We start from the raw sequence: 22887 nt of genomic DNA on the forward strand, positions 1-22887 counted from the left end.
AAGATAAAGTTATGAATGCTTATGCTTGGGTACTTTTGCGTATAACTTGGTCGCTTACTCTAGTTAGATGCAGCCTCATGCAGTCAGCCTGTAGCCACTTTAATGAGATATATTTTTAGCCATTAAGAGGATTTCTCCTCTCTTTTCTGTTTTAATCTTATCAGCTAGATAGGAGTATTTTTCCGAAGATTGAACATATGGGAGTAAATATGCATCTGTGCCTCTGGATATATAAAAATCAAAATAAGGCATAAGAAAGGAAGTTGGCATTTCTGGAATCTTGCAAAGCCGGTTTAATTTTATTATTGCTTGCAGCGTGGTATGGTATTACCTGTGAACTCTGCAGCAGATTCCAAGAGCACATTGATGAAATACTGAGTTCAACAATTGTATCTGGTGCTTACAAAGAGGGGTGTTTTTTGTAACCAAAAGCTTGGTGTAGCTAGTTTTCACAAGTGTTGGGAAAATACAAAAGATGTTCATTATGTTCAAGAAGAATTCAAATAGTTCACAAAAAGTAGACTTATTTGTTAACGTATCTATTGGGTTCTTTTTAGAACTCCATCAGTGGCGAGAGATATTGATGATAAATCCAATGATGGCCGTGAACCCCTTATTGACAGCCTTGGGGCAGCAGAGGATCCCACTGGTTCCCTCACCATTTGAACCTCCAACTGTGGATAGGTATTTCTCTCCAATTTAATATTCTGGTCAAAGAAGTAAATGAATAATCAAGTTTTTGAACAATGTTAATCCCAGTGTTGTTTTATTGTCTAGTGTTATTTCAGGGAACTGTGGTTCAGCAACCCATGTCAAGATACTCTGCTGGCTGTACCTTCAACACACTTCCCATCACTTCCCCTTTGAGGAGTGCTTGACATATGTGTCACTCAGCAAATAGCTAACTAGCACTTACTATGTGACAAGCCTTGTGTGGGTGTAAACACTGGTGGAGTCTGCTCAGGCTGCCGTAACAAAATACCACAGACTGCGGGGTTTGAACAACAGAAATTTATTTCTCATGATTCTCAAGGCTGAAAGTCCCAGATCAAGGTGCCAGCAGGGTTGGTTTCTGGTGAGACTTTTCTCCTTGACTTGCTGATGGCCGCCTTCTCCCTGTGTCTTCACAAGGCCTTTTTCTCTGTGTGCCTGCACTCCTGGGGTCTCTTCCTCTGCTTAGAAGGAAACTAGTCTTATTGGATTAGGGCCCCACTCTTACGACCTCATTTAACCTTAATTAGCTCCTTAAAGGCCCCATCTCCAAATACTGTCACATTGGGAATTAGGACTTCAACATATGGATTTGGGGGTGGGGGGGAACACAATTTAGTCCGTAACAATTGGGTCTCTGGATTTCCTATGATAGAACAGTTTTTTCTCTTCAATAAAAGTGAAATTATCAGTACTTACTTTGCACACTTTCTTCCCTTCTTTAGAGTATTTTGACATTCTGAGGAGAAAGTAAAATCCATTATTTATTTTGTTCATGGAGTGTGAACAATAAAGTTGGACTTCTAGAGATCACTGAAGTTTGGCAAAGAAATAGATTGTCCACCCAGGTAGTCAGACACTGAGCCAAAGTATGTCCATTCAATGAGAAAAGACTGTTGTGGCCAGAATGGTATGCTGGTCATGGAAAGTCATAGAGCAGTATTGATTTGACTAGATCTTTTTTTCCAGACATCTCTAAAGCTTTCCCTTCCTGCTTTCTCTGTTGCATTGTCAGCCGGGTCGATCCTTCCTTAGTAGGGTCCTTCCTCCTAATCTTTCTTACCATCTTTCTACTTAAACCAATAATAGAGACTAGAGACCTGCAAGAAGGAATGCAGGGCTTTGGTACTTCATTTGGGGAAGAGATGATAGAATCCCATATGGCAATAAAAAAATTTCACTGCCTATGCAACGGAAATTTTGTATAACTTCATCTTCATTTTATCTATCCTTGTATCTTTTTTCCCTAGGGATTTACTGCCTTCCACTGTAGCGCCCACTGACCCAAGACAGTTTTGTGTTCCTTCCCCATTTGGATCATCTGGTCTACCCAATACAAATATGCCGAACCTGCTGTCCAGTCGTGTCTACTCAGGTAAGAGTAATAGATGGCTCCCCTCTGCGGAGCCCCAGTGAACTGGATGGCTGCATTAAACTTGTGCTCAAATTCACTGTTGATTTTGGAGGCGGAACCGCATGGTGGTTATCCTTGTAGTTTCTGCAGTTGCTACTTAGGTTTAAATCATGGTTCCACCACTGTGTGATCAGTTGCTTAACTCCTCCAATCATCAATTTACTGACGAATAACATGAAAATCTGCAATGTTGCTATCGGTCTCATCTTACACATGAGGAACTAATAAGGTCTTGAGGAGATGAGATCTGAGAGTTAAAGGGGCTTGGAGCTGTTTATATATTTCCTGATAGGTCGTAGTGAGGTCTTGCCATTTATTCTGAGTAAGAGGGGAATCTTCCATGGACTTTCAAGAAAGGAGTGACATAGTCTGACATGTTTACCAGGACCACTCTGGCTGCTGTGTTGGGGACAAACTTGATAGGATCAAAGTTCTGGGTATAAACTGATGAAAGTTAATGTGCTATTAGAACAGTCAAAAGATTTTGATGGGCTGGCCCTGGGTGGTGACAGTAGAAATCCTAAGAATTGGTTGGAATCTGTAATTATTTTGAAGGTAGAAACAACAGAATTTTCTCACGGTTTAGATATGGGATGTGAAAGGAGAGGTGTTATGGATGACCTCAAAAATCAGGAAGGTAGAGTTACTATTTACTGAATTGAGGAAGACTGTGAGAGGAAGAGAGACCTTGGGGTGGGAGAGATATCACAGGCTCAGTTTTGCTCAGATTGCATTTGATATGCCTAGTAGACAATCAATGGGAGATGTCAAAAAAGCAGCTGAGGTTCAGGGCGGACTTCTGAGGACAGCCTGGAGATATAATTTTGGAAGTCATCAGCATATACGAGACTAGATGAGGTCATCTATAATGTGAGAATAGCTAAAAGTTAAAAGGATGATCCCTGGCACATAACAACAGGGTCCAGAAGAAGAAGAGGAACAAGCAAGGGAGAAATAGAAGGAGCAACAGAACAGTGAGGTAGGAGGAAACCCAGGAGACTATGGAGGCCTGGGAGCCAACGGAAGAAAGTGTCTTAAGGAGAGAGTGAGCAACTGTGTCAAGTATGCCGTTCGTAGATAAAGTAAGACGAAGACCCAGAATATATGATTAGATTTAGCTATGTGGAGGTCACTGCTGATCTTAATAAGAGCAATTTCAGTACAGTGGTGTCAGTGAAAACATGACTGGTGGGGGCTCAAGAGAGAATAGGAGGTGAGAATTTCCTGACGATATTGAAGATCAAGGTGATGCATCTTTTCTCCCCACAACTATATTCATGAGTTTCTCTTTGTCCCTGCTCCTCAATTCCAACAACTCTTAATAGATAGGAACAATGTGAGTGAAAATTCTGACACAAAAACAAATATGGTTGGTGCCAGGACCAGTGAAGACACTGGCCCACCTGGATTTGAGCATGTTCCCTACCTCAGTGCATGGATCCACTGCAATGAGACTGGGCATCTAAGCAAAGACCAAGTCTGAAACTAGACACAGCCACTGGAGTGGTCCAAGGACCACAGAAGACAGGTCCAACAGCTATCCTGGATGGAAGCCCCATCTGGCAGCAAGAATCCAGTAAATCTATAGCCTAAGGTTATAGGCGACAGATAAATAGACCAGTGAAATAGTTGCATTGCTGACTCTGAGTCCTCCTTAGTGATGAAGAATCCAGAAACTGCCAATATTTCGATACAAATAAGCAGGTTGACCCCTTGTCCCAGGGACATAGGTGAGGTCTCCCACCGCAAGGCTGACCTGTAGGAGGGTAAGCAAGGGCAAGGTAGGGCCTCAGTCCCATGGAAACTGAGCTACCATGTAAGTTAGCAAAATAGAAACTAGGACAGAGATCTATTTCAAAAATTGGGATATTAGGTAAAGAGTGGATTATTACAACTGGACTAGCACTAAGTTGCATATTATCTTTGGGAAAGAGAAAAAAATTTGAAATAGGTTTGATGAGTCTAGGTTTCAGAGAGTCCTAAAATCCAGGTAATTAGAATTGCATCCTCTACACTGGACTTCTTATGCAGACTTTCTCCGCATCTTTGGGTGTTACGCCATGGGTTGGCAGTTTCATGCATGCCAGCTGTCTAAAGGAGAATATGTTGAAGACATTGAACTATAAAAATATAGAGTATTAGAGTTAGAAGGATTTTTAGAGGTCACCTCATCTAACCTTTGAATTTTACAAATGACAAAGAATCTCATTAAAAAAGATAGATGTAATACGGTTTATGGCAAGATAGGTTATTATTATTAGGAGTTTAATGAGCTCTACTAACTTGGTACAAAGCAAATACAAGAAACAATTCTAGACTTCATGATACTTACCCTGTTGCTGGGGAGAACAGATTTACATATGAAAAACTATCATTGAGGGTCTGTCCGTGGCCCAGTGGTTAAGTTTGTGCGCTCCGCTTGGACGGCCCGGGGTTTTTCGGGTTCGGATCCTGGGCGCGGACATGGCACTGCTCATCAGGCCATGCTGAGGTGGCGTCCCACACAGCACAACCAGAAGGACCTATAACTAGAATATACAACCATGTACTAGGGGAGCTTTGGAGAGAAGAAGCAACAAAAAAAAGAAGATTGGCAACAGATGTTAGCGCAGGTGCCAATCTTTAAAAACAAGCAAAACTATCTTTGAACAAAACTACGTATACTAAGTACAATTCGTGTGTCTGTTATTGTTAGAGTGTGGTCTGCAGACCTGTGTGGGTCATGAGGGGTTTGTACAATTAAATGCATAAACAGAGAGTAAGGGCTTAGAAACTGTAATAGCAATTTAACAAGGCAATTTTATGTCTGTTAATCTAATAATTTTTAAAAATCATGCTTATATTTGTCCTTGTTCTCATTTCAGTTTTCGAAAAAATCATTTTATTGTATTTTGTAAAAGTATCAATCCAGGATGGGTTGGAAATTTAAAAAGAAGAAAATGGTCCTGAAACGTAGATAGTTTGAGGAGCACCAGTAGACACTAAGCGCATTAGGAGTCCAAAAAAAAAAAGATCGATGTAAGCATGAAGTTACCAGGCAAGGATAGAGCCTTGAATTCTGGCAATGCTGCTGCCATTATTTCAAGACTTTTTGGAAGGTTGACATAAACAAAGAATGTAATGCAGCCCGACTCCATTGAAATAGTTTTGGAAAAAGTCTTTACCTCAGATACACCAAAAAGTCCACGTAGAGAACTTTATATTTTATCCACTTAAGTCATTGCATTTATTTCCAGACATTTCAGTGCATCAAGAAGCACTGAGTTACTTTTTGTAAAACATCAATTAATTCCTCTCATACCAAAAAAAATTAAAAAGCTGTGGAGTTTTATTTCAAAAGCAACAGATGGAAAGATCATAGTTCGTTTCATCTTTTTTCCTTCTTAAGTATGGCAGGAAAACATCACCAATCATGAGACCCATACTTAAAGAAAAAAATTATTCTTGTCATCATGCCATTAGCAAAGTGGCTCTAAAATGCTCAACGGCAATGATCTGATACTGTTTCCAACCTTGCGCTCAGCTGGTGGTCTTTTGCAGATACTGTCTTAAATCATTATATTTTATTTCATTATTTTCAAATGGATGTTGTTAATTTGTTTGTGGGGTGGGATGGTGGTTTTCTGTTTTAAGGTTGGGGCATTTTACCACCTGAATCCATAAAGGCAATCGCTAGAAGGAATGAGATGATTCAAAGGCAGCATATTGCCAGGTAACGTAGCAATGTTGTTTTATCTATTTTCTATGCATTCATTTGTTTGTTTATTCATTTGTTATATATACATATAAAATATATATATTCCTTTATATATACATGCATTCATTATATTTGCATAATGTTCTATTTGTATATATTGTTATGTTTGAGTGTGTATATATATATATATACACACACACTGATTTTATACACACACACACACTGATTACTTACAAAAAGTATTTCAGGAATATTACAAAGAGAAACATATACAAACATGTGCACAGTTTGGTTAAGGATGAAGCAAGGTTAGAAATTCCACAGTGAAGCTAAGTCCACAGATCTTAATACCGTGTCAATGTCTCATAGTTAAAATGCCTAGCTGTGATTCCTCTGAAATTCACATTGGCATTTCTGTCTTAAATGACTTCAGTTCTGCCCAAAGATAGGAGCCAAGCTTGCCAACCCCCTTCAGACTACACCCTCAGAGCCCAGACAGTGCCGTGTCAGCCCAGCAGTGGCCTTCGGCTGTAGTGAAGCTCAGCAATAATGACTAGGGTATGGCTGGGGGTGGAGAGAAGGCATCAGTCAATCTTCTCACCGCTGAACCTTAACGGGTCCAGATGATGACCAATAAGCAAATTAACGTAAGCAAAAACACCAACAAGTCCTCCCCCTCCCCCCACCCCTGCCACTAGCGTTAATTTGTAATAGTTGAGACTTGCATTGGACTTATTGTGTTTCTCGAGTTCCACTAAAACTGCAGGGTTTTATAAACCTCTTCCCAGAACTTTAGTTTCTTTGAGGATTAATCTCTGGCCAGAAACAACCCTGTCTTGCACTATCCCCACACTGGCTAAATGTGCCATGTCTATTAGAGGTAATGCTCTAAAGACTGGCCTTGGACGTCCATTGTGAGACTCAACCAAACCCTCCCCCCTCAGATCTTACTCCAAACTCTCTTTCCCGGTGGCTTTGTGGGGGATTTGTGTTTCCACCTAACAGACTTCAGGTAAGTAGTGCGAGGACTCACAGGAAAAGCATAGGTGCTCATTTAGGGAAGGCAGAGGGCCATTAAAATTATATTTCTAATGGTTTTCTTGGGTTGTATAAAATATATTGTTTTGTTTTTAGGATGGAAATGGAAATGCATGCCATTTACCAGCAAAGGAGAATAGAAAAAGTTAATCCCAAGGGACTAGGGGGCATGGGGATACCATTCCTCTGTGGGTCCAGTATCCCTGCTGGCCCAGCCACCTACCATGGCAGAAGCATGCTCCCTGCCAGTGACCTGCATTTTCACAGAAGCACCCTGAGAAACCTTCAGGGAAACCCCATGCTAGTGACAACTGGTCCACGCTTTCTAGAGAGCTGGGGGCAGAAACGTCGTCATCTCAGGAGAGGTACAGGGAATCAGAAAGTTCTAGACAGTGACACTGAGAGTTCCAAAGGTCAAGCAGAAGAAAAAACCCTAGGCCAGACTCATGCGATTCCCTATGAAGAGGATGAGTACGCAAAAGACCCAGAAACTGAAGTTCTCAACAGTCAGAAGTCCAGCAAAACCAATGAAAAGCCAAGTACAGCTCTTGCCAACACCTGTGGAGAGCTGGAGTTCACCCAGAGAAAACCCTGGGGAGCTCATGGCACTTCCCTGGAAGCAAAGACCTGGGACAGTGACAAAGAGAAGCCTTCAGATCAAGTTTCTGCAGCCTGTGGTGAAAAGAATGAGGCTCGTCCTCCAGCTCCTCCGCCGTCTCTGCCAGGTAGCTGTCCAAAGGCCAATGGCCAATGGCAGATCCTCATGAACCACAGTTCATCAAGTCCATTACGTTACGACATAGTGAACTGTATCCATTGTGTTTCTTTTTATACTTCTTTTTCTTACTCCTATTTAGAATTACCTCTTCTTGAAGTCACTTTAATACGTTAGTTCCAATCACCCATGTCAGTGAAACTTGTCTCTATTTATAGATTGCTATACAGAGAATTTTCAGCAAAGCCTAGGAAGGTAAGTATGAGGAAGGATGGGAAAACCTACCAGAATTTTTAATTAGAATTTTAATTTAATGTACTGTTAATCTCTTCAACCCAAAATAGAGGGGCTTCTTGCTTAAAAGTATAAATTTTATTTCCTCTGTATTTAAATGCAGAAAAAAATAGACGATTAAACGGAAGCATTAACTTTCAGTGCCCATTACTGTTATGATACCTTCTAATCTAAAAGTATTGATGCACTACCCGCCCCCCCAAAAAAACCACACTGAATAGTTTTCTTGAACTTCTTTAGATAAAAATATTTTAAAACACAGGGATTTGGGAGTGTATATAATCTAATCATCATACCAACCGCTTCCCTTACGAAGTGTTAATTTGCCATTTTGATGAAAATGTAACTAAATTCTTGCATCACCTAGAGAGCGTGATAAACTACATAACGTCATGGAACATGGTAGTGTTAATCTGGAGAATGAAATCCACAGGGCGTTTCTGTTGGAATCTGAGAGAAGCTGGAGCAGTTCTGGGACTTGTTTATCTACATTAATGCTGTCAGTAAAGATCCTTCAGAGGAAGAAAAGAAAGGAGACAGCTAAGCTTTTCAGAAAACATCTCTCAGTAGCTCAATATCTTTTAAGGAGTTTACATATAGATCTATATAAAAAGACTACTCCATGGTAACAGAACATCAGGAAATTAACGTAACTATACAGAAAACTGTGCCTTAGTCTCCCCCATTTCCTTGGAAATTTTATACCACCAAATAATTTCCTTTCCATTTTAAAGGAACACACTCACTGCTTACAACTGGGGAGAACCTGGCTTTGGATGAAGATATTCAGAAATGGACCGTGAATGACGTGCACAACTTCATTAGTGGCCTTCCAGGTTGCTCGGACTATGCTCAGGTGACTTAAAATTTAAGTATTTTCATAAAAGTAAGACACTTTGAAGTATATTTCCTTCATAATAAGTTCTTTCAAACTTGCATTTTGCCTTTACAGAGGATTCCTAATAACCTCCCCCTTTTTACATAATTGACTACCCTAGGAAAGGAGCCTCTGATTGGTGGAGCTTGGGTCGTGTGCCCCACCCCAGCTGCAGTGGAGGCTGGGAAAGCAGTGTTGGGTTTTCCCAGAGGTGGAAGCTCTTCCCAAATTAGGAGATTCAGAGGTCAAACATCCGAAAACAATGAGAAGTGTCTACTACATTTCCTACTTGTCTGTATGATAAATATTTTTGGGGCACATACTTCTGTACTAGAAGTTTTAGGCTACTCATAATAGGTAACAGAAATATATACTTTATTCTAAAGGACACGAAGGTAATAGATCTGAAAAGTAGAAATTAACTATTTTTAAATTCTATATGCTGGGGCAGTGTACAAAAAAGCATACACACCTATAATTCAATCTGGTAGATAAATACTATTTTTTAAATTATAATGAACTGTCAGGACAGTTGGGAAGAAGACTAGTTTTACTTGTATGGGAAAACTGGTAACAAAAGTCATGGTTTGGCAACTTTTTGAAATTTATGTCAACGTTACATTTTCATGTGTATAGTTTACTTTCTCAAGTGAGTTAATAACACAGTTCCAAGCAAGACCGTGCCTGTTAACTCTGGTGTCATTATCTTAGGCTTATAAATTAAAGGAAAAGAAAGCAAGGAGAGGGCATTACGATTTAACAACATCACAATTAACTGATGTTTTCAAATCTTGATTTTGTAATAATATTTTCCTTTGGTGTAATGCTGTCAATTCTTTTTTTCTTTCTTTTTTTGTTCTGTTTATGGGACTTATGAAAAAATTCTATAGAGGGTAGTAATTAAGAGGATGGCTTATGAAACCAGAAAGTACAAGTTCAAATTCGAGCTTTTCTACTTTCTGGACATGTGACCTAGAACACGTTGCCTCCCTTCTCTGTGCCTCAGTTTTATCGTCTGTAAAATGGGGATAACAGTATAATACATTCTCAGAGGATTGCTGTAAGCTATAAAGAGTGCCTGGCACCTTGCAAGTACGCAATAAATGCTAATTTCATGATTATATCAGAGGCTCTTAGAGAGAGCAGGACCTCAATTTACTTTTGAAGCAAGTTGTATTCCTCAAGTCACCCTCTTTGTCTTTTTGCATACCTGATAAAAATTTTTGTCCTATTCTCTCCTATTCAATAAGTATAACTATATTATTAGTCATTAACCGTGGGTCAATCGCTTTTAAAATTTATCCACGCCGTTTTCAAATACCCATCAACTACCAGTACAATGAAGTTACCAAATTCTGATAACAGCCAGAAACAAGCAACCCTGTGTATAATGAACGTGTAAGTGCTGACTTCTGATGGATAGAATCTGTTTCCACTGTCATTATTCCTAATCAGTCAGTGATCCAGAGTCATAACAGTGCAGTTTATAATAACCACTCTTGTAGTAAATAATATTACATGCATTTCATACTTTATCATCCCAAACATCCTCTTGTGGGTACACAGAAGTCGCATAAACACGAATACCCCAAACTTTGCTGACTCATTATCTCTCACCAACAGGATGTCAGTGCTCCCGTCCCCGCCACAAGAAGGGGTACAATTATTTCTAGGTGTTCCTCAAATATGTTTACGATCAAGTCCTGCTCTTGTTTCCTTGTTAAAGTCTGTTCCCTCCCAGTGACTGCTGGTGAGATCAACTTCCAGAATGCCACTGCTTTGCTGGGCACGACCCCGCCGTGCTCGGTGACGGTGTTCTGTGGAGAAATGGTGGAACCCCCGGACACGCCTGGGTACAGGGTACCTGTACCTGAAGCAGCACAGCTTGTGCACAACTCTCACAAGGACACTTGTGTAAAATGTTCCAGTCGGTTTTTACTCACAGCCCCCGCAACTAGTCAGGGTTACACTCACTGTCTCCCCCCACCCACTCCAGTCCTCTTCTTCCTCACCTCTGTCTTAAGTGCCTACTCAGCAACCTCCCTCCACCTGCCTCCTATAAGTAGAAAAAGAAATTAGGAAAAAAGAAACACAACTAAAACCCAAAGGCCCCATGCAAATGAACTCTTTTAAATAGATGTAGAGAGAAGGTTGGTGGCTCAACTGTTTAGGGACATCCAAGAGACCCTGCAACACATTTTGCTTGTTCTAAGTAAATATCTAGTTCAAAGAACACGGCAGATAAAATATTCTCACTTTAAAAATAACTGAAATTACTAAAAATATGTGCACATTTATCTGGTGCTCTTGACCTAAACTGCTCTTGTGAGAACGAATGGGGAGGGACATCTTCTGAGTGACAGTGGCATGTTCTGCATCTTTGTCTCAGGCCCAGGGTCATCCACCGTGGCTGGGTGTTAGGCCCTCACACATTTCAGGCCCTGGCTGCCAACCTACCTCCGCCTGAAAATGTAGCCCTGTGATGTCTCCTTCTTTGGATGCTCATTCACGGTCCCTTCACTGCTCAGTGGAATCTCTACAAAGGAGAGAGAAATGAAGCAAAATTTCTACCCCTAATATACTTAACTATTTTCATCAGTACTACTCTTTCTGAATGGCAATGCAATTAAGCAGACAAAATCCTGGATCAGAATCATAAACTATATGTTATTTTACAAGTTCTCCAACTGGCAAGCTGTGCTTCTTGGGCAACTCCACTTTTGCTACATTAGTTCTCTCATTTATGAAAGATCATAATAATAATGCCTACTCTTTGTTGGGCACAGACTATATGCCAGACACTGTACTAGGCACATTGTTTAGACTATGTTCTAAATTTAATTTATACCATAATTCTACAAAGAAGATATTAACCCTATTTTGCAGCTGAGTAAAACTGAGCAGCAAGGTAGTTAAGAGAATGAATACTTGAAAAATGTGTATGTGACCACAAATCTAGCTCTTTCCATTGTAATTACTCTACACTGAGGATATTGGGCCATATGCTTTCAGTATCTGGGCCCCTAGGAGTTCTCAAAGGTGGTAAAAGGGATCCTTAAGTTATTCTTGATATTTCAAAAAACCTAAGCTAAATCATACAGTTCCCCAAGGCTATAAGCCTAACCCAAAGTCAACTTTTTTTGCTTTAGCCCAAAGTAAGTTAATTGATATTAGCCACTCTATGATTTACTTGATATTAGCCACTCTATGATTTACTTAATTAAAATAGGAAAAGAAATACTTAACAAATGTAGTTTGTGAACAACTAGGATCTATTAGAACACGAAGTTCCTGGTACAGAAACTTCCCAAGAAGATTCTATCTTTCAGCCAGTTCTGAGGAATACCTTCCAAGGCACGGAACACAGAGTGGAAACAAGACAAATATGGTTCTTCTTCTCATGAAGTTTATAGTCCAGAAGAAGGACACCAGGAAAGGATTCCAAATCAGTGTGACCGTGCTGAAAGGGCAAGTTCGGAAATGGCGGGAACACAGAGGAGGGCCTCATGGCTTCCTGAAGGAAGAGCCATCAAAAGTGAGATCAGACAGAGAGGAGTTTACCAGCTGAGGGGATGTTAGGTGAGACGGAGGCAAAGGAGCAATTTCTAAGCAAGGACCAGGAGCCAGAGAGAATTTAGCACAGTTGGGATTATGAGAGTAGTTCCCAGTGGCCAGAGGGCCAGGGCCAAGGTGGGAGAGATGAGGATGGCAAGACAGGAGACTGGAGTGGGAGAAGGGGCCTTGAAGATCCAGTGAAGGATTATGACTTTATCCTGGAGGCAGTGAAGGCTTTAAGCAGGAGTGGCATGATTAGCTTTATAATTCAGATAGGTCGCTTAGGTTGCTTCTGTGAAGATAAGTTAAAGGGGACAAGACTAATGGGGAAGCCTCCTCAGATGAGCAATAATGGAGTTTGATCCAGGGTAGGGGCAGTGGGATGGGCAGATAAGAACACTATCTAAGCGACAGAATTGGCATGATTCAGCTTCTAAGTTAAAGGTGTACATTAAGGAGGCTTCAGTATCTAGAGACACCTACTGAAGCCAAGAGAGAGACTGAGATGAATAGGGAAGATCAAAGAGAACCTGGGTCAGAAGCCTAAGGAATCCTAACACATAAGGATGAACAAAGAAACAGTAGTCACAAAGGTGACTGCCAAAGAGAGGGCAGAGGGTACCTAGGAGGGAGAAGCCTCATGTGGGTAAGGGGAGAGCATTTTTCATGAAGGAGCAGTCAACAATGTCAAATGCAATCAGGAGCATAAGAAATATGAGAACCAAAAAATATCCATGTGTTTGGTAACAATGGAGACCAGGGACCCAGAGGAGAGCAGGTTTAATGGACTGGGAAGGGTGGAAGTCAGACTCCTTGAGACAGGACTGACTGCAAAGTAAGAACGTGGAAACAGGGAGCATGAGAAACAGGGCTGGGAAGGGCATGAGAGACATGGGGCAGTATCTAGAGACGGAGTGAGGAAGCATGTGTGTATTTTCATTATTATTGCTTATTTAATGATGGTGGAAGCTTGCTTAAATGCCAATGGGAAAGAGCCAGCCGAGGAGGAGAGACCGACAACAAGAAAAGCGATCACCTATCGAGTGGAGCCCCAAGGTAGGAGAAGGGAGGACCCACAGCCTACGTGGAGAGATTGCTTTTAAACAATGAGGGGCCTCTCTTCCACCATATCAGGACAGAGGGAGAAAATGTCGATTTTTAGGTTTGTTGGGCAGAATTAGAGGAAGTTCTTATCTACTGGTTTCTTTTTTTTTAAATTAGGAAGTTATATGATCTGCTGAAAATGAGAGAGGATTCTGGGGGGGTCTGAAGTCTGAGGAGTGGGAATAAAGCTTGAAACAGAAAGAAGAGAAAGCTCATCAGTAACTATAAGATAGCCAGGCAGGTTGAAGTTGGAGATCATGAACTGACGGCACTATCAATCTGCCCAGTCTTTTCTGCCCATCTCTACCAGCCTGGAACCTTTGTCCACCAGCAGGTTTCCTAGTTTCTGGAAGAAAGGAAGGCATGCTCACATCCACTGCACAGTCAGAGCAAACAGGCCCTGCTGGAAAGTTCCAGCATGACAGCTCTCACCTGCATTTCCTCTCCTCCCTTTACCGTTCGTGTAAGGCAGTGGACGGAGGGCACAGCACCTAGAAATGTGAGAGATGAAATTTGTTTGCAATGGTTTTTACCCACATCCCTTTACTCAGACTATTGGCCCACTCGCCGATTTGTCCAGCAATGTTTATTGCATGTCTTCTGCTATGTGCCAGCCACTGTGTTTGCGTACACTGGCAAAGAAGGCATGGCCCTGACCTCAAATAATAACTATTCCAGGTTGAAACTTGGTTCTATAAACAGAGAATTACCACTCCAAAGGTTGTTAAAGAACACAAACAATGTGCTGCTGGAGCACAGAAGAGAGAATAACTGAAAATAAGAAATTTTATCAATTTGTACGTCATCCTCAAGCAGTCTTAATGTTTCCTCCAAAACTAAAATATCTATGTAGAAAACTAGAATTTTTTTTAAAAGGTATTTAGACAAAGTTAACACCTTTTGTATTTAATAAGGTATTTAAAGATCATGCAATTGATGGAGAAACTTTGCCATTACTCACAGAGGAGCATCTTCGAAGCACCATGGGATTAAAGCTCGGGCCAGCACTGAAGATCCAGTCGCAGGTAGGAGATTTTTCATAACTAAATATACATTAGTGGTCTTAAACTTAAGAGAAATGTGTTACTTTTATCTTGTCGTAATATGAATAATACCTATTTAACCTCTTTATTAAGCGTTTCTCCTCTGTGGGTGGGGACATGATAGAAGTGGAGGAACCTGAAAACATTCGATGGGGCAGTGGTACTCATTCCTAGGTGTAGTTGGGAAGAAACAAGTGTGCTGGTAAATGTTTAACAACCAGCTCTCTTTAAAAACAAAAATGAACCCTGATTTGTAGCATTTGTCCATTTCTGTAGTGTAAATACTCCCAGCGTGGCTGACAAACTCCTAATGTAACGTCACTGAAGACAGAAGTGGGAAGACATGCCCAGCAGCACCCCGTTTGAGAGTATTTTCACCGTATGGCTAGAACAGGTGTAAATAACCTCAACAGCAGAGATAATAATAATAGTAAAGCAATTAGGTAGAAACAATAAGTGATAAGTTTGGTTATTTATTACTTTAGTTTTCAATATAGCGTATTTAACTGTAAGTTCATATAATTTAATTTTTAGTATTGGCATGTTTAACAACTGGCTTGCAGATTTCCTAAAAATTTAACAACTGGTGCTCAAGGGCAGGAATGAGCCAGCTCCAGCACACCACTTCTCATCACCTCCACTGCTTCATTCTGGACTAAGGCACCATCATCTCTTATTAGATTACTGCATCAGCCTTCTAACTCTTCTCCTTGCTCTGCCCTTGCCTAGCCAGAGCCTATTCACAAAGCAGTAAAGAAGGATCCTTTGAATACATAAGACAGATCATGTCACTCTTCTGCTCAAAAGTCTGCAAGAGCCGCCTGTTGCCTTCAGAGTAAAAGTCAAAGTCCTATATTATTTGCACTCCTTCTCACCCACCACCACCCTTACCTTCTTCACCTCATCTTCCACTTCTCTCCCCTTCGATTCCTGCTTTTGCCCACTTGCCCCTGGATGCTACTTGAACATCAAGGCTTGCTCCACCTTAGGCCATTCCTTCTGCTTGGGATGCTCTTGCCCCTGACAGCATCCTGCTTTGCTCCCTCATCTCTTTCATCTTTGCTCTACTCTACCTTCTCAATGAGGCTCACAGGGTTCACTTTATTTAAAATAGCATGCAGCCCAGCCCCCCATACATCCTATTGCTATCCCTGTTTCTGCTCTTCTCTTTTTCCCCATAGCACCTACCACCTTCAATCATACCATGTAGTTTACTTATTCCTTATATTCATGTCTATTGTTGATTTCCCCTTGCCCCTACTAGAATGTAAGCTCCCTGAGAGCAGAGATCTTTATCTGTTTTGTTGACTGATGTATCCTTAGAAATGCCCATAGACCCATAATAGGCAGTAATTATCTGTTGAAAGAATGAGTTTCCTGAAAGTGAAACTAAAAAGCATCAACTAATTCTTCCCAGAATTTATACAGGACTCTATCCATTTATAATACATGTTTATGCCAGCAGTTGAGATTTCAAAATGTCCTTCAAAAACCATTTTTATTTGCCCAAAATGTTTAGGGGTAAAGAAGTTATTTCTAGTGCAAATACTTTAATGTTTCCATTGGTATTCTTTTTTCCAGCTTCTTGTTCTGGAATAATTTTAGATACAGAAAAGTTGCAAAGGTAGTACAGAGAATTCATTCAGCTTTTCCTAATGTTAACAGCTTACATAACGTGGTACATTTGTCAAAACTAAGAAATTAGCATTGGTACAATATGGCATTCACTTTTAAATAACTTATTTTTTTTAGTGAGGATACTATATATCTTGGCATACTTACAATGACACTGCATGGATTTTTCTCAAATCAAATTTTCTTTGGCTTTGATTTATCACGTTGGCTTTTTTTCTTTCTTTTTTTTTTTTTTTATCCTTACAATGCGGCCAACTCCAAGTCATTCTTAATTCCTCCTCACTTGCTGCTAGTGTTACCCTCTATACCATTTTCACGAGGCTGTCGTCATTTCCTGTGCTCCCATCTGATATGTGTAAGTGCCTCCAGGAAACCCAATTGGGTTGATACATCCCAGGCTCCATTCACCAGCGTAACAGGACAGGACTCCCACTGAAGCTTGGGGGACAGTCCAGCTGATGCCAGATGTTTAACCAAACAGAACAGTTCTAGAGTCCTTGGGGTTGGGAATTTCTGGGGATCCAGTTGAAGCAGTAGAATTGGAAGGTTCTGAGTAACATCTGACAGACCCAGAGGTGAGCAGGCAGGAGTTCATCAGTAGGTAAGATAAGAAAGTCTCAATCTCCAAAATGGGAATCAAGGGCAAAATTCCACGTTAGTGAGCCCTGCCAAGAAGAAGGAAACCCACCCTCCAGAGCAGAAACTTAGAAGTTGGGCCAGAACTTGGCACACAAGGAAAGGGGCAGGAGAAGAAGAAGTTATTGGAATTTGAGAACTCAGATAGTCCCAGAATGAAGGAAGCTGAGTTTGAGCTGTGACGATGTGAACAACACAGAAATCTTCCAGGTCCCATTTAGGGTCAGGTTTGTAGAGAAGGCCAGTGGTTAGTACAGAGACACCAAGTCCCAGAGCAGCCTCGTTTATGTCTCAGCACTAAGCCAACTGAAAGCCAGCTGTGTGCTGAGGCTGCCTAAAGAATCCCAGCCTCCACCAGGAGAAGGACCGGCTGGGTGTTGGTGGAGGTGGAGTGGGTCTCTGTGGGACCTATTGTGGGACCTCCTGTGGGACCGTTGGAAAAAGGAGAGGTGGAGTGAACTCAGAGGGAAATAATTGTGTGTACAGATGAAACACGGCAGAACCAGGAATGGCATTTGGAAAGTTACTACCACTTCGATATCTAGTTTTTCAGCAGTAAACACTGTATGATTCTGAGAGAAAGAAAAAGCCCACCACATCCTAGAATCAAGTCCCCCGCAACTATACAGATGCCTTGTGCCTGAAATTACCTCAGCATCCCTGCCACCTGTGGCTAAGCAGAGTACCTTAGGTTATTGAAAGTATTCATAGACTTAATTACTCTCATTATTTTGTCTTCAAAGGTATCTCAGCATGTGGAAAGTATGTTCTACAAGAAAAGTCTTTCACTTCCTGCCCATACAAGACAAGCATTTGATCAACCAGCAGATACATTCCCTATTTTGGATTCTAATTCCTGGGGTGATACGTTGGACATGCCTTGTTCCAAAGATATAATAATTCCTAAGGGAACTGAGCGAGATAGTATGAGAAATTAAAACCCTCGAAAAGTGTGAACAGTCTTAATCAGTTTTCCAAAGCGTCTAGGATACTCTGAAGGGTGTGTGAGGTTTTCCCGGGACCAGACGAAGGCTGAGAGGAAGAGAAAGCCAGCCCTCCCAGAGCTGTCTTGGAGGAGGCCTTGCCCAAGAGGCTTCCTGAAGTGACCTCAGCACAAAGTGGCTGGAGGCGTATCCTTGGAAACAAATGCTAAACGAAGGAGAGAATTTGCAAACATCAAAAAAGCTACAGTCGGATGTTTCCATGAGGAAATCTATGAAGCCAAAAGAGACGATACTGAAAAAAAGAGCTCCTTACCTCTTTTCACTCATTTCCCATCCCTCAAACCAGAAAGAGACAAAGGTAACCCAGTGGAGTGAGAAGAAGGATGAAGAGAAAGTGGAAAAGTACAAAGCAGAGAAATAAAGAAGCTGACCACAGGCTCCACCTCATCTAGTTACAGGCTTCCAGGCTGGAGGAGGCCCACGCGAGGGAAGGGCAGAAGCTTTAACCTTAAAATTCAGTGTCTGACTCTTACTTGGCGTTTTCTTTCTGATGTGAAACTATGTTATGACTAAAAATAACTGGAGGACTCATTATCTGAGAGGGAGGTGAAAAGTCATAGTACCCACCTCATGTTTCACCCAAGCGCTGGGGCAGCCTTATCTCTGCAAAGCAGGTTTGAATTGGCAAGATGGAAGGGAGAGGATTAAAGTGGCTTTCTGCTCGTACTCTGTGGAGTATGACTTTTTTCAACTTCACATTAACAGGAAGCCTCTGAAAAGATACGCAAGAAACTGAGGAGAGTTTGCTGAAGGAGAGGACTGGGTGACAGGCGTGCAAGGGAGACTCACTACATGCCCTCTTGTACATTTTGAATTTCTAGCTATGAGAATGTATTTTCCGTTTTAAAAATTGATATCTAAAATAAAGAAACTGTAGTAAGCAGACTCTAAGATGGCCCCCAATGATCCCTGCTTCCTGGTGTCCATGGCCTTGTGTAATCCCCTCTCCTTTTGGGAGAGCTGAATGTATTGTCTCTTTTCTAATGAACAGAATATGACAGATGTGATGGGATGTCACTTCTGGGGTTTCTATCTGGGGTGCCGTCTCTCACTGTCTTTGGAATCCTTGCTCTCGGAGAAGCCAGCTTCGATGTCTCCAGGCAGCCCTGTGGAGAGCTCTGCGTGACTGAACTTGGAAAGGAATTTTCTGAGGCCTGCCAACAGCCACATGAGGGAACTTGAAGGTGGCTCCTCCCTGAGTCAAGCCTTGAGATGACCATACAGCTCCTGTCTACAACTTAATGGCAGCCCTGAGCCTGAGGGCCCCCAGCAAAGCCGCTCCTGAATTCCTGACCCACAGAAACTGGGAGATAAGAAATATGTGTTGTCTTTAGTCACCAGGTTTTGGAATAATTTGTTTCACAGCAATAGATAACTAAAAAAATAAATTGCATCCATAAACATATATAGCATGCTACCCACATTCACTTTTTGATTTGGAAGGTGAGTTTTGAAGTCATGTCCCCATAAACCATGCTAATTTAGTGGAGCTTTGCTTTCTTTCACTTTTAATGTGAAAACAGCAGAGGGTTTTTTCTGACATAAAATTATATTATACGGTCAAATATGCTTGTGACTTGCTAGTTTACTCTCTTTGGAGAGAGAGAGAAAGAGAAATAATTCCTCCAAATTTCAATTTTTATTTATTTATTTATTTTTGGTGAGGAAGATTGGCCCTGAGCTAACATCTGTTGCCAATCTTCCTTTTCTTTTTCTCCCCAAAGCCCCAGTACATAGTTGTATATCTTAGTTGTAGGTCACTCTAGTTCTTCTATGTGGGATGCCACCACAGCATGGCTTTGATGAGCAGTGAGTGGGTCCGCACCCGGGATCTGAACCAGCAAACCCCGGGCCACTGAAGCAAAGTGCATGAACCTAACCACTTGGCCACTGGGCTGGCCCCCAAATTTCAAAATTTTAAGAAGTTTTGTCACAAGACCTTTCCCCTGCTATAATTTCCAGCAGGCAGAAGTTTCACAAGATGCCAGGTGTGAGGTAACAGATGTTATGGTAGGAGGTAAAAAGAAAAGCTAGCTAATATTTTTAGTGGCAAAGGGATCACGTGGTTCAACCCATATGCTGACTTTTGAGTTTCTTATCCCTGTGAAAAGAGTCAATGGAGTTGGGGACTGATTCACCTGAACAGATGCATCTCAACATTGCTCTAAAGAAAATGTTCTGATCTGCCATGCTGGCATGTGCTATCGCCAAGAAAAGCACTGGGCTTAATTTTAGATCCAGGCATAAAAAAAGAACCAGGGGACACATGGAAAGGAGGTTCTCCCCAGCTCTCGGCATGCTTCACCGGAAGAAAAGGAGACTGAAATTGCTTGTGCATACTAAAATCGCTTTCTTTCCAGATTAATGGCTCCAGGATACCTTCTAACAAAAGACTCATTTGAGTAACAGAAATTATTTGGGAGGCTGAAAATTTTACTTATGTTATCATGTAGAAATAGTTTTTAACTTTTCTGCAAATGCTAATTTAGTCTTGAGCATACCCTAGATCCTTTCTGAGAATAAAACAACAATAGCAACCAAAAAGTCCTCTCTTATGTTTGAAAACCAATCACAATAAGATTTGTTTGCTAAATAGGGTCTTCCGACTTACGAAATATTCTATTTATACAGACTGAATGAACATCCATATAATGGAGCACTATACAACTCTTTCATCTAGAGAAGTAGTACAGCTATTAAACAGTAATAATAGAATTCGAATATCACTATTTTGCACCCCTGAAAAATAAAGGACCTAGACAATGATCATAAATGGCTGCTAACATCAAAAGAAGAAAAACAACCAGACATTATATACCTCCTGATGGAAGTTCATGACACCCCATATGAAGTAGTCTTACCAAAAAAAAAAAAATTACCCAGTATCTAATTAAATCTCTAGATCCCAAAACCAATTTACAGGAAATTCAGAGGACAGAGAAACATGTTAAACATCACCACAGTTATGGAAATAGCAAAATCTGGATTGTGGGAAACTATATGGTAGAAATGACCTGAGTTTCTTCAACAAACAAATTACAAGGAAAAACAAGAGAGAAGGAAAAGGAAAACCAATAGATTAAAAGATATTAAAGATTCAAATCACGCAGATGTCAAAGTTTTGGAAACAAGTAGTAACGATGGTTGTGTAACACTGTAAATGTAATTAATGCCAGTGAATTGTACACTTAAAAATAGCAAATTTATGTTATATATATTTTACCACAATAAAATTTTTTTTTAAAGATTCAAATCACTCAATACAATTCCTTGGATCCCTACTGAATACACTGTAAAAAAAAAAAATAGATGAAACAATTGGAGAAATTTGAACACAATTGGGAATTTCAATGTTATTAAAGAGTTATTGCCCTTTTTAGGAATGGTAACAGTCTTGTGAAGCTGACTTCAATAGACTGCATCAAATGGCCTCCCCTCCCTCTGGGTTCCACTTGAGTTTGGCCAGTGGGAACCACCAACAGGAGAGCAAGGAATGGGAGGAAAGAGAGGCCAGAGTATTTATTCCTTGGGTTCCTTCCAGGCCAGGCTGCTTCCCTCATGAAGGCCACAGCTCCTGTCAGGCAGCCGTCTCCAGCAGCTACAGCTGCAGCTCTTCCTAAATTCTGGATTCTGGGAAACCAGCCCCTACCCTTGTTGTTTCAGGCCTAGGGATGAGAAGATTCTCGGCTATTGATGGCTCTTCTTGGTTTCCCTTAACCCCAGGCACACCAGTGTAAATGGTCCTTCATAAATCCTCCCCAATAACCTTGTTCAAGCGTGCCTTTTGTGTCCTGCCAGGATCCTGACTCACACACAATTAGAAAACCCAACTCAGATGTATATCATCAATGGAATTTATTGAATCATGGAACTGAAACTACAGATAGCTGGCTTCAGGCTACGGCAGTGGCTCAAATGATGGCATCTAGGGCTATTGGAACTGGAAGGGACTTTATTAATCCAATTGCTACCTTGATTATATTATAATTAAATCTGTGTGTAGGAGGGATGAGAGGAAGTTTTCTTGCTCCATTTTGCTAGTAAGAACACCAAAGAATGAGGAAAGTGATTTACTGGCCCAGTTGTTTCTGAATCCTATCTTAGTACTCTGTTAACATTTGAGATAAATAAATGAGGCCAAAAGCAAAAACTAACTCCACAGACATACATGGAACCTAAAGGGAAAATAAATAATTGGTCCACCATTTACATCTTTGCACATCATTAACTTTGTTTATCTTTTATTCCTTACAGTATCTAACACAGTCCTTACAGGGTGGGTGTTCAGTAAATTGATGGATGATGGAAAGTCCAAACTAGCTCTTCTTTCATGTGATGCTGGAGATGGTATAGCAACTGCTGTATCTCTCTGTTCCCAAATGCCTGTTGGCTTCTCCTGCCGAATTCGTATAATAAAAAGACTGAGGAAGGCCAAGGGCACCACCAGTAAGTGATTTATGGTAACCCAGGACAGGAAAATATACACTAGTGTTGATTTTTTTTTGGAAATTTAAAGACTTTCACTATGTACACAATGTTTCTAATAACACTATAATGTCAAAGTTAAAGAACAAGATAAACTATGCTTGAAAGTTTCCCATTGTTTCAAGTACTTTGAATTGTTTCTCCTGTGAACAATGGACAATTGCCCCATTAAACGGAAATACTTTTAGAAGATGTAACATAGCTGACCTCCCCCCCTAGAAAACACCTTTCACACTTTCTAAGTTAGAAAAAGATTTTTAAAATATTTTTGACTCTCTCACTTCTCTCTTCCTTAGGTAACCGATGAGTGTGTCTCTGTTGTTCCATGCTGTGCCCATGACAGCAGCTTTTCCCTCATTTAGCCTGGGCAGGTGTAACAAGCAAGAGAGTATTTGAGCATGAGAATTAGTGCAAAGCACTTGTGGCCTAGAGGAGGCAGGCGGGGTAAAATCGGGCCACATGAACGCAGGGACAATCCCTCCTCCTCTGTGCCCTCACCTAGCCAGAGCTCCCTGGGAGCCACAGCTTTGGGGAAGACTGGAGACCAGCAAGGACACTTTGACCTCAGGCTCAAGTACAGCTGAGCACAGCTCACTTGGATCTCTGAAGAACCCACACAGCACGTCTTTGTCAATTTTTTAAATTAAAAATACCTTTTTTTAAACAAATCATCCCATTT

The 22887-nt window shown here is 41.0% G+C and overlaps 1 protein-coding gene across 1 annotated transcript; it reads left to right on the top strand.

The window, feature by feature from the left end:
- Window positions 1-598: 598 nt before the first annotated feature.
- Window positions 599-20772, top strand: SAMD7 (sterile alpha motif domain containing 7). The gene is made up of 7 exons (XM_001491465.4): window positions 599-684; window positions 1962-2086; window positions 5759-5837; window positions 6957-7585; window positions 8604-8725; window positions 14320-14430; window positions 17463-20772. The coding sequence occupies exons 1-7, from the start codon at window positions 599-601 to the stop codon at window positions 17655-17657; spliced, it is 1347 nt and encodes a 448-aa protein (XP_001491515.3). The 3' UTR covers window positions 17658-20772.
- The last annotated feature ends 2115 nt before the right edge of the window (window positions 20773-22887 follow it).

The sequence above is a fragment of the Equus caballus genome, chromosome 19 (assembly GCF_041296265.1).
Source record: "Equus caballus isolate H_3958 breed thoroughbred chromosome 19, TB-T2T, whole genome shotgun sequence".
Lineage (NCBI taxonomy): Eukaryota > Metazoa > Chordata > Mammalia > Perissodactyla > Equidae > Equus > Equus caballus.

Excerpts from the sequence above, each read along its gene's own strand:
- SAMD7 (XM_001491465.4), top strand. The coding sequence starts at position 599 with ATGGCCGTGAACCCCTTATTGACAGCCTTGGGGCAGCAGAGGATCCCA. Across the intron at positions 5,838-6,956 it reads CAAAGGCAGCATATTGCCAG|GATGGAAATGGAAATGCATG; the intron begins GTAACGTAGCAA and ends TTTTGTTTTTAG. Across the intron at positions 8,726-14,319 it reads GTTGCTCGGACTATGCTCAG|GTATTTAAAGATCATGCAAT; the intron begins GTGACTTAAAAT and ends GTATTTAATAAG.